This window comes from Barbus barbus, assembly GCF_936440315.1.
Source record: "Barbus barbus genome assembly, chromosome: 48".
NCBI classification, from domain to species: domain Eukaryota; kingdom Metazoa; phylum Chordata; class Actinopteri; order Cypriniformes; family Cyprinidae; genus Barbus; species Barbus barbus.
Genome location: NC_136726.1, coordinates 16615283 through 16628181, shown reverse-complemented (window position 1 = coordinate 16628181; position 12899 = coordinate 16615283). Strand labels below are relative to the sequence as shown.

Sequence of the window (12899 nt, the reverse complement as noted above, 5' to 3'; positions counted from 1 at the left end):
AAAGTTAACTCTTTCACCATCAGCATTTATAATTTTTTTAAAAAGTTGCCAGCCACCGTCAGCATTTTTTATCAAAAGTTTATCGGCAACCAAAATATTTTGTTGTATGAATATCTGAGATTGCTATGTCAAAACAAAGAACGGAGCCTCTGCTTTAAAAAATAAAACAAAAACAAAACAAAAACGTGTTATTCTTGCATCATACAATCTTCTTTTTAATCTACACTTGAATGAGGGTAAGCTTCATGAAAAAAGCAACATTTTGAACAAAGAAACTGGGAACATCGCATTTTTGTGAAAGACTACGTCTGGATCAGATTCCGAACGATGATCGAAACATAAATGGAATAGGATTTATATGCTGTTTAACGCTTGATGATCGCGGTTTTTACATATGCATCTGCTTACATACGCGATCTTCGCCGTGTTTTAAGACATTTAGTACTCTTTCAGATGCCTAATAGCGTCTCCTACTGACTGTACACCAGTGAAAATGGAAAATTCCCTCAATGGCAGGGAAAGCGTTAATAATAATATTATAGGGATAGGTCACCCCAAAATTTAATTTGTCATCATTTACTCACCCTCAAGTTCTTCCAAACCTGCATGGGCTTCTTTTTTTCCTGTTGAACACAAAAGAAGATATTTTGAAGAATGTTGGTAACCAGACAGTTGACGGTTGCCATTGACTTCCATATAATTTTCTTTCCATACTGTGAAAGTCAATGGCTACCATCAACTGTTTAGTTACCAACATTCTTCTTTTGTGTTTGGAACAACTTGAGGAGATAACGATGACAACTGGAATAAAATATGACAACTTTTATTTTGGGGTGAAAATACATTAATAATAAATGCAGTAATTATAGTAATAATAAATACATTAATGCTTAATGCATTATTATTGTTATTATTATTAGAATTGTAGTACTATCATTTTATTTGTATTGTTATTCCTATTAATATTTATTTAATTTATTTTATTAATTAAATATTTTCATTAAATAATCACACAATGATTGTGTGTACACGTACATGCAAAATGACTTTTTTTCCCTGCAAATGTCACTTTAGGCTCTCCATAACATGCAGTATTTACTTATCACTAATCAGTATTATCAAGAATATCATTTTCAACATGGCCAGAGACGACTGGGACATATTTTCCTTATGTTTTGTTATTATGTTTTTCATCTTTTATACACTTCAGTGAACTGATCAGCCTGGGAATGTTGCACTTTCAGATCCAGTATCCCTCTTCGCAGAACTGTTTTGCCCACGCTGATATCATGTAAATTCAGTATAAATGTCATAAGCCGTTCCATCCACACATGCAATCCCCCTATACAGCACTTCAGTATCACTTGAAAGCATATAACTCTGTAATACATGGGTTAAAAATGGCCTCTGTGGCCTTTACAGTAGTGTGCTGCAAAGATTTCAAATCTACATTGAGAATTTCTCTCTGTTCACTCTCTAATGAATATGAAAAATAAAATAAAATAATATTCAGCGCACAGGCAGAACAGATCTTCCATATTGTCAAATTTGTTTGCAGGCTTTCTGCTGACAGCTCGGCCTCATAGCTCAAATCCCCGCGGAACATCTGCGCACTGATGCTCGTAGTCCCACCGACTGATACCGCGTGCTATTTCAAAGAAGCGACAAGCTTTTAGCTTGGGGAAACAATGGCATTTGCCTGCCTCCGAAATTGCAATACGTCACTGTTTGCGTTAATGTCAGCAGCGTGACTCAAAGACTCCGACAACGGCAGAGGAGAAATATGATATGATTTCTTTATGGAGCTCCCAGTGTCCGCAAACAGAGAGGCTGCCGGTAAAGCGGCCTGACTATCTTGAGGACAGAATGGTGGTTTTGCGTCAGCGAGCTGCTGTCTGCTCCACCGCTGGGCTGTTTGTCCTCTCTTGCGGTTAGTGAACAGGGAGTGACATATTGTCTCTGTGATGGAGACTTAACAATGTTGCACACTGTAGGGGTCCGGCTACACTGCTGGTAGTCAAAGAGCTTTTCAAGATTTACCATCCCATGGTGTGACCAGAGAAACAAAGAGAGATAAAGCCTTGCTTTAAAGTCTGTCTGTCTCTCTGTCTGTCTGTCTGTCTGTCTGTCTGTCTGTCTATCTATCTATCTATCTATCTATCTATCTATCTATCTATCTATCTATCTATCTGTGTGTCTGTCACTCCATCTATCTATCTATCTATCTATCTATCTATCTATCTATCTATCTATCTATCTATCTATCTATCTATCTATCTATCTATCTATCTATCTATCTATCTATCTATCTATCTATCTATCTATCTATCTGTGTGTCTGTCACTCCATCTATCTAGCTATCTATCCGTCCGTCTGTCTGTCTGTGTCGCAATTTTTTCAATTCAATATTGCTTTATTGGCATGACTGTAAAAAATACAATATTGCCAAAGCTTGAAATATATATAGAGAAATATAATAACAATGAAAATATCAAAATAATAGAATAAAACCATTATAACAATATAAACTTAAATACACAGTGTAACAAATAAGAACTTGTGTGAACATGTCATACCACAGTGTTTAACATATAAACACACACAGGGTGAGGGTAACTGTGGTAGACAGTACAGAAACATACTGAGGTCCTACCTTTCTGATTTTTTTTTTGGTTCTGTTTATCATTTGTACTATCATTCATTCCATCATTCTTTTATCGATCAATCTTTGTGACATTTATTCTATCGTTCACTTTGTATGTTGTTTGTTCTGTCTAGTCTGTCCTGTCATTCTTTTGTTCTTTCATTCATTCCTTTTTTGTTCATTGTATCTGTCTGTCTGTCTACTGTTGTTTCATTGCTTCTGTCTATTGTCACATCTGTTGTTTATTCGTTCATTCTATCCTATGTATCTTTCTGTGTCATTCAATAATTCATTACATCTGTCTATCATATGTTCATACTATGTACCATACAGAATAGTTCATACTATTCGTTTAGTTTATTTTTCGTTTTATCATTCTTTTGTTTTATTGTCTACTGTCTATTGTTCTGTCATTCCTTAATTTTGTCTGTTGTTCATTCTGTCTGTACATCTATCAATTCCTCTATCTGTCTATCTAAAACAAATTCTAAACTTATCAGGGCAACATTCAGTTTCTTTCTAGTCTAAAATTACAGTCACATGAATTTCTTGAAATTTAAATTTTTCTTCTTTTCAATCCTGTTTGCTACCACAATTCAGTCCATGAATTCAGACATTCTCAGTTCGACTGAGATTAGGATTTGCCAGATCTAAGTTCTTACCCATTTTATGTGGAACATTCACCAGATGGTCCATGAACAGACTGTTTGAGTCATGCACAGCAAACAATAGCAGTCTGATAGTTGAATGACAAGGGCAGCATTTAAAGCCAAATACCACCATGTAGATAATAGGCCCAAAGATGTTGCTCACAGTGCATGTGTTTTCCACGTGGTGTTGATGTTGATCTGCTCAGTGTCTTGTCTTGATCCCAGCTGCAACGATAGCTAGACTAACTCTGCAGTGTGACCCTTATCAAAACTCTCCGAGATGATTCCAATCGTGATGTGATGAGAGTCGAAATTGGCTTGATAATATTGTTTGTGCAGATTCCACAAAGGAGACTGTTGTGCTACACATGAGAAAGGCCAAAATTTGTATTTAATTTTTTTTTGTGTGTGTTTTCAGAACCCAAGCGTACAATAAGACGCACAATGAAATGACTAATGATGTGAAATTAGATGTTAGAATAGTATGTCTTCTACAGTGCTAAATGGGATTCACACAAAAAGAACATGCTTCTGGCACTGAAAATAACCAATAACAGCTCTGATTTTTAGGTTAGGGCTTTGATTGGTTGGGTTAATTGGAGTAAAGTCATTCTTTGGCTCAGTCTCAAATGGACCACTTGATTTGGTCTTACACAACATTACATGCAGAAAAGTGTAGATGCAGAAAGCAGAGGGCTTTTCTTTCTTTCTTTCTTTCTTAAGCTTTTTCTTAATCTTTAGGCCCAGCTTTTCCATCTTAGAAGCTCAAAAACGTAACTTGCTCTCTGCCCATATTTCAAGGCATTGGATTTTGTCAACCCGACAGACCAGTGGTGATATTTATTGGCAGATTGTTGCAAAGCCATTCATAATTATTCTACATTCACTCCACACATATTGGGTAGAGGAATATGGAGACAGCTGAATCAGCAACCCTGTTACTGAAAAATAAATGCTCATGATCACAATGACAGGAATATTTTTATATACGGTATATATATATATATATATATATATATATATGTATATATATATATATATTGTGGCAGCCTCTCCACCACCCCGCCAATGCTAAGTGCAGCTGGATGTGTGACCGTGTTACTTAGCTTTATGCATGTTCAGAGAGGGATAGAATGGTGTGCGCATGACACTATAGAAATGAAATGCCTCATATACATTTTTTAATGTCAGATGTGTTTTCTGTTGTTTCACAGGGCGGCCATCGAAGCTTTTGCTGCAATGTTATGCTCAAGTAAGTTTCTTTTGCTTTAACATTTGTGAACACACTGGGGCAACACAATAATATTTCTGGGGACAAATTCTCCCAGCATGCTTTGCTCCATAGCTCTGTTCCAAAGGTTTGCTGCCTACTTTATAGATGGATATAGATATAGATGGATATATTGACTTAAACATATAAACATACAGGTAAAAAATGAATAAATAAATAATAATAAAATATATATATATATATATATATATATATATATGAAATGTATAAAATATGTTAGATATATATTAGTGCTGTCAATCGATTAAATATTTTTAACTAATTAATTACACATTTTTTTTCTGAAATTAATTGCGATATGAAGAGTTAGGAAGAGTTCAGATGCAAAAGCCTCTAAGTGCCGTTTGAAATTTTCTTCTATGTGTAGGTTCAGTAATTTCACTTTAATGTCAGTGAAAAGGTTCTTTTCATTGCCATTTAAGTGAAATAACTGAACATAAACATAGGAGCCTGAAAGCCTTTAGCAACAAAACCTATTTGTTGCTGATCTATTAGATTTTACATATTTTCATAAACAGTTTATTGCTGAAATATGAGATATTGCTTTAATATTAGCACTCCTTGCACCATGATCAAAAAGCTGTTCTTTTTCCACAGGAATCACAAACTCAACTCAAAACTCAATTTTGACTTACTTTTGGTCTGTAAACAAAATAGAGGAAAAGCAGAGCATATGCAGCCGTTTATCTATCCCAATGCTTGTGTTTTAGTCCACGCTACCTGCAGTCCATCTATCATCCTGCAGGGGGCAGTATGACTCTGTGAGTCCCATCCTGCTCTCTCCCATTGAGAACACAGCCGCTGCACTGCTCTTCAGTCAGCGAGCCTGTGAATAACGTAATGCTCTGTGGGCCTTTTAGGAGCCTCTTCTAAAAGAAACACGTCTGGCCAGTGATGCCGCAATTAATTCTCCTCCGTCGGGCGAAGCTAAGTTGTCTGTGCCTTTTGTCTGCGCGCTTTTTATTTTTCCGGAAGACGTCGTGAGCGCTTGATAATCATCTAACGTGGCCATATTTCCTCCAGCGAGCTTTACAGACCTATTGTCATGTTTTCTACACATCAAATCTGCGCTGCGGCATTTGTAACAGTGATTATAAGACACAGAATCTCAGGAGTCCACGATGACAGGACATTTCCATATTCTGAGACATCATATTCCACTGTGAAACTCCTAGAAATCCGCTGGCTACATTAGCAGCACCAAAAAATCCTTCAAGAAGTCCAAGTCTGATAGAAACCATTGCAGACATTAATATTTCAGATCACAAGTCATAGAACTGCAGTGTTTTTTTAAGTTCACGACTCCCATACTGGGAGTTCAGGAGGAATTGAAGTCAAAGAAGTAGATTCACAACACAGTTTCAGCTCTCCATTATAAAATATTATTCCCAAGGCTTCGGAAATACCCAGAACACTGTGAAAGTGTTGTTCTTTTCCCCCTTATTTCCCTTTGTAATTCCCTCACCTCGCGCGTGAGGAAGTAAATACCGTTGACCTTCATATCAAAAACACTCCCGCCGCTCTCTGCCACGACCTCCATTAGATGCACTGAGTGCACAGCGCGATTGGCCACTTTCCAACCCCTTCATCAGAAGTAAGGAGACTTTGGGCCGAGAGTCCAGCGAAACTCCCTCGCATGGAGCCCCCTGTCCCTTTTCTGAGCATCTTCGGCTGGAGAGCTTTATGGAGGAACCAGCTGAATACTGAGCTTGGTGGATTTCTCTTAAAACAAGGAGAGTGGAAATTCTTTTGACAGTTTTGCAGGCGGGCTTTCAAACATTGGTTTAATAATGTCACTTCAATCCTGGAAAGAGATCAGTGGAAGCCACACAGTGAATCTGAAACATATCTCCTGCTCAGATAGATGGATGGATGAATGCAACCAAAATGAGCTAGAATTAAAATGGCATTAAAATGCATCACTATCCATTTGGAATAATGCCAATTGCCCATTTAATCGTAACCGTTTCCTGTGCAACCGTTTTAGGTGTTTGTGAAGTCCCAGAGTTGGACATGTTAAAACATTTGCATAAGTCGTGGGTACAAAAATACCTTCATTTAATTGTACGCCCTACAATATCCACTTCACCAGTAGCATTGTGAAGAGCTGTTTGTCTGTTTGTAAAGTTATTAGTGAATTTCTGAAAGCACAAAGCAGATCAACATGAAGTAGTTGGTCCCAAAATGACTCAAGGTTTAGTGCAGTGCAGCAAACATTTAGTTAATTTGAATTAGCAGTTTGGTTAATGGTTTTCTGCTGATAGATAAACAAGTGACAGGGTTTTATGTATTTTATTTATTATTTTTTTTTGCCTAGTCTTAACCACAAGCAAGCAATACAGTAAGAGGGGATGGGTGGGTCCAGTTTATTTGAATCTATTTTTTTATTTATGTTTACTCTATATATTTTTTTAAAATAATTTGAATATATATATTATAATTATATAATTATATTATTTTATATTAATATTATTATTATTAATTTATGCTGTATTTAAATTTTAAATTGTTATAATTTTATAACTTTGTTGTATTTTATTATATATCATATACGTATATATTACATTGTATTATATATATTATATATATATATATATATATTGTATATACATTTTACATTAATTTTATTATTTTATATTATTATTTGTAGTTTTATTTTACATGTTTTATTTTTGTATTTTTATTTACAGTCTGATATTTTAACATTTGTTGTTATTTTATATTATTTTAATTATTATTATGGTATTTTATTTTTATTTTTATTTTTTCATTATCGTTAAAATATTTCTATTTACCGGTATGTTATATTTATTTAGTTTGTTTTTTATGTAAGGCATCTTTGCATGTATTTTTTATTTTATTTTTTTGCAGGCAAGGCAATACTATAAGCAACGAACTGTGAAAAAACCATGCAGGATAGCTAACAAAACAACATTTGTTTTTATGATAATTCAGATTCATTCAGTATAATCTATGTATTTGTATGCTTATTTCAGGATTGCCTTGTTAGCTTAGTAACATGGTAATGCCAAACTCTAGCAGACAACAAACAAACAAGGTCTTGAAACGGAGTCATAAAGTGTAAAAAAAAAAGAAAAAGAAGCTGAATACCAATATAGATAAAGCACTGCATAGCAATGGTGTTAAACTTTTTTTTTTTTTTTTGGTTCATCTGAAGCTGTGACTAAATGAGGTCACTTTCAGAATTCCTAGTGGACAGCTTTTGTTTACAGTAATGTGACCATTTTGATATTAAATATCAGAAGTTAATTTGGTTGCTAAGATACAGATTCTTGGCCTTAACAAAAATTGCATCCCTGGTGTTTTATTGCTTCTCATTAGGTATTCTTGTGTAGAATTGACAGGAAATGTTGCACATTTAAAAAGGAAACCTAACTGTCACAGTAAGAGTAGTGGGAAATATTGTAACACATGTTAGATTGCTATTTCACTTCAGTAGTTATTGCACAAATATATATATATATATATATATATATATATATATATATATATATATATATATATATATATATATATATATATATATATGTACACATGAATGCATGTCATTATAGATAATTTTTTTATTAAGACAAACAATATTAAAACAAAGGACAAACTCGTATTTCATAATGGAACTGCACATTTAACAGCTACAACAAAGATGTATGATGCATGTTACACAGCGACTTTATTTATGCTAGCTACATTTTGTGTGACCTCGTAATAGCGTCGCAAGAAATCGAGTCATCAGTGTCCTAATATTTAGTACAAGAAGACCCTTACTAGTGGACGTATTCTTGTTCACGATATACTGATTGACGACATGGAGAATATGGGGTGCGATGAGACTCAACCGCTCTTACCTCAGGCACCAGACCTGTCACTGGCTTAAAGAACGGAAATTAAGTCTTCGCCCAGAGTGGCTCTTTCTCCGCCATCTTGTTTTTGATCTCATTTAACCTTTTGTGCCATACTGAGAAATCTTTTTGCTCTGACAGGCAGAGTCATATGCTTTTTTGTTCCCTCTCCATCATCCCAGTGTTATTGCATTCTGTTGATATGGCTCTTTAGTGCCCAAATGATGTATGTTCTTATTACATTTTATTAATAAACAGCACAACAGAGCGTGACATGAGAAAGTGAGAGCAAAAGAGAGGTCAATTTGAATATGAATGATACATACAGATGCTTCCAATAAATATTAGCCTGTTTCTAACATGCTAGCTAGCAAAAAAGAAGAAGCTTTTTTTTCTACTCAAAAACAAATCTGGCATGAATTCAAATGGTGTTCTTTGTTAAATGGATGTCAGCCTCTTAGACTTTAATTATTCTGGAGCCTTCTGGACAAAGGACTTGAAAGGAACGATGATGAATGATATGCATCTTTATTGGTACATTAAGACCCAGACAAATAATAATGCTATTGCGCATGAGTTTTTATTTTAGTTTTTATTAAAGTTTTTATTATTTTTTTTTTTGACTCTGCCAGCAGTGGTAATGAACAAGAGTCATTACTGTTAGCATAGTTTTTTCCAACAAAAGTGTAGCACAAGATAAAAAATACTGCTAAACTGTCTTTTTGTTCACCGTATTTAGAAATGTACGATTTAGTGAATTAGTTTGTTCAGATGAAGTTCACAGAAGTCTCAGCTTGTAATATCGTGTCTTTTTAGAGCAAAATATTTAGTTAGCTTTAGCTGTTAGCAGTTTCTAGCGTAGCTAGCTGCTTTTATTGATTGGCCTTTAGCTCGAGGTTGTCTGGTAAGCATATTCTAACAAAACATTTCAGGCTGTCAGACTGAACATCTTAATTTCTGTAAATATACATTTTCCATCAAGTACCGGTGTAGTACAGCAAAACATGCTGCTAACACGCGCTAGTTCTTTTTTCATATCGTAACACTGTCTGATTCATTTAGTTTTGATGGTTTCATTCAGTGAACTGGTTCAAACAAATGATTTACCAAAGGTCTCAAAGGTCTGCATGCATTATTTTGTCTTTTAAAGCAAAATATTTAGTTAGCTTCAGTGTAGGTTTGTTAAGCTCATAACTACTGTTATTATGATTAGCATTTAGCTTTGAAAGCTAAGTTTGTAGTAGCTGTAGTTAGTTTGCCAGACGTATTTTCTGATGAAACAACACATTTTTAAAGTTGTTGGTCAGGCTGAACATTTTAGATATTTACTGTAAATATCAAGTCAGCTGTTTTTCAGTAATATAAACTTTGATCTGGCTTGAATCAATTCTTAAGGTGAGGTTACATTAGCAAATGTTTTGGCCTCACGTAAAAAAAGAATCCCAATCATGTGTATTTCTTATTAAACAGACTTGGTAAAATTTGCTAATTGATGCTAAATGTGACCACATTTTTACTGCTTTAGGGAGAATCTTTGAATGTTTCATACAAACTGTTTTATAAACATCCTGTATTATAAAGATACTGAATGTAATCTTTATGTTCTTCTAAAGAGGTCAACTGTCAGACTGCTGCTGCGAAAGGCTACATCGCGCATCTTCTGGAGCTGTACGAAGACTGGCACAACAATGACGTCAACCTTAAGAACATTCCTATCCGTAGAGCCCTGCTTTATTGTCTGCAACGTGCTGCTAACTCAGCTGTGGGGAGAGACGCCCTGGTCGCCAAAGGTGGCATTAGTCTTCTCTTCCAGACCACTCAGGTGATATTTAAGCCCACTATTTAGTCCCAAAGTTCTTGTTACATCTCCTATCCTGGTGTTTTTTGTGCAGTTTAACTTTTTTGATCTACCGTCTGTAATTATATTTCTCTATTCCTAATGCTTTTATCATTTCCCCTTTTGAATCACACTGTGATTTTTATCTTTTATCGGCCTTGCTAAGTAAACCGGCCCCAGTCATTACCAGATGCTCTAACTGTCTGCTAATGTGCTGTAAAGAAGCAAATTTTAGCTTCTGATGCATATTTTGCCCAGAGGAAATGTCGCTTGGAAATCACATGTAGCGCCTTGAAGTGTTTCTAACCGATTGCATTTCATCTGAAGACCTGCTTGACCATGAAAGGCCTCGAATCTCTGGTGGAACCGACGATCCAGCTGATGAGGAAGTGCAATCCCAAAGTCTGTCTTCCACTGACCTCAGATAAGAGCGCCTTCAGCTTTCCTCTTCCTGGGAGACCTGTCGATGACTGGGATGCTGATTTAGGACTTTACGGTAAGGTTTATGTTCCCTAGGTTTTTAAGCCAGGTTCTTTATTACACTGCCAAACACCCAACAGTTACTATTATTTTCCTCTCACAGTGTGTCCGTTAGGGACACTGAGTCTATCCCACTAGAGATATTTAGCCTTTACACACTGCCTCTGGCTATTAGTGCCTGACAAAGTCCTTATCGCCCAGGCCAAATTTGCCCTCGTTATCACATAGGCGCAGGGCATTTAATGACTCTAGTAAATTCTTTCAATGTCAACATAATATATTCCAATTTTCCTCTATTAGACTTCAATAGCAAGAATAGTATAATGTAGAAGTTCAGAGTGTTTATATCCAGATCACTCACTGATTCCCTCCAAGCATCAAATTGCTTTTCATGAATTAATACAATTAAAACAAATACATAGACTGGATAAAAAACAAAAGGCTGAATATTATGCACTGGACACATGACGGTATTATATAAAAATATAATTTATTTTTTTTAATTAAAAATATAGTTTAATTTAAAATTATATATATAATAATTAGAAATGTTGACACTTTACAGCTACTGAGCCATTTAAATTTCCCTGTCTGAAAATTATTTTCTGTATATTACTCTACATTCCAGAAAATCAGTCATATCCGACTATAAGTAGCATCGGGTCAAAATGTAATTCTTGAGAGAAAAAAACACAGATAAGTTGCATTGGTATGTCAGTCACATTTTATTACATAGAATGTAAAATGCTATTAAATAAAACAAAACATTATAAACATTGTATACAAACATTATAAACACCATAAACATTTTTTTAGTTCCTCACTTCACAACAAATCCTTTAAATTTAATGGTATTTAGAACAGGAATATGAACATGAAAAATGTAGTAAAAACAAACATAAATTGTAGTGTAAAGGTCATTGCACACTGAGTCCAAAAATTTTCGCATGTTAAAAAATAAATACGACCTCACGTTATGTCAATCACACTGCCTCCGAAATTTTTGCCCGTCATAAAAATATTCGGATCGGGTTAGATTTTTTTTTTTTCATTTTTTTCATCCAGAGCAAGCATTTTAAGAGGTGTTTTGACAGTTCAGAGTCACCGTACAAGCGAACTCCAAAATCCAGAATGGCGATTGTTAAGTTCTTCCACTCCGTTTCGCAGCACAAAACACTGTATGTAGATCCTTGCACACGGAGTTCACAGAAATTCTTCTTATTAAAGGTGCCATAGAATGCATTGATGCTATATTTTAAATTGTTCTCTGATATCTACATAGAAGGTATGTGGCTTAGGTAAGGGCAAAAAGTCTCCAGAAGTGGTTTTACATGTCCATTTACAACTCTAGGATTTGTCCCTAGAATGAAATGGTCTGTTATTATTATTTGGAAGGATCATGAATAATAATTTTGAGCTCTGCTCTGATTGGCTGTTTCACAGTGCGGCTCATTTCAGTAGCTCACACAGCAGGAAGGACTTTCTGGCGCAGTTATATCACTGGGTAATTATATTGTATATAAAATGCAGGCATCAGGGAGACACTATTAATATACGGGGCACTGTAAATGCTTTCGAATGCACGATCGCTTTTTACTTTCACTTTCGAGATTTACGATCACACATGCTCTGTGTAAACTACAGCGGCAGTACTTACCACACATCTTACAAGACCAGGTGCTTGTCAGTGGTGCTCAGGATCTGTAAATCATTCGCCATCATCCTCGGTCATCTCTCCTTACTCTGTTTATGTGGTAAGTAAAATCGGATGTACTGTAATGTAACAGGCTAGCGCTAGCAAGAAGCTAACCATGTCCCTTTAGTGGCTCGCATTATTTTATTAGAATGCGTTATTTGTTTTCCGTGACTTTCTGAATACAGACACCAACCCTGCACTTCACATCTCCTCCTCACTTGTTTCTTCACAATACCTGCAGAACTTCTGATGATTCGTCTAGGCAGGTTCGGCTGGCCTAGATCATGGGTGGGTATATGCAAATGCTTGGGGGTGTACATATTAGTGATCCCGACTGTAACGTCACAGTCGGTGTTATGTTCTAATTCGCCTTTTTTTTCGGTGGTCTTTTGCATGCACACGATTTACATAAGGAGGAAACAATGGTGTTTAAGGCTCACG

General features: G+C 35.5%; 1 protein-coding gene across 1 annotated transcript in view; it reads left to right on the top strand.

Annotated features, from left to right (window-relative positions):
• Positions 1-12899, top strand: part of LOC306866353 (cytosolic carboxypeptidase 4-like) — a 153620-nt gene that overhangs the window by 15984 nt on the left and 124737 nt on the right. The window contains exons 6-8 of the mRNA XM_079411511.1: positions 4509-4546; positions 10059-10267; positions 10610-10778. Coding sequence (XP_079267637.1) covers positions 4509-4546; positions 10059-10267; positions 10610-10778 — 416 coding nt within the window. The remainder of the gene's footprint in view (positions 1-4508; positions 4547-10058; positions 10268-10609; positions 10779-12899) is intronic.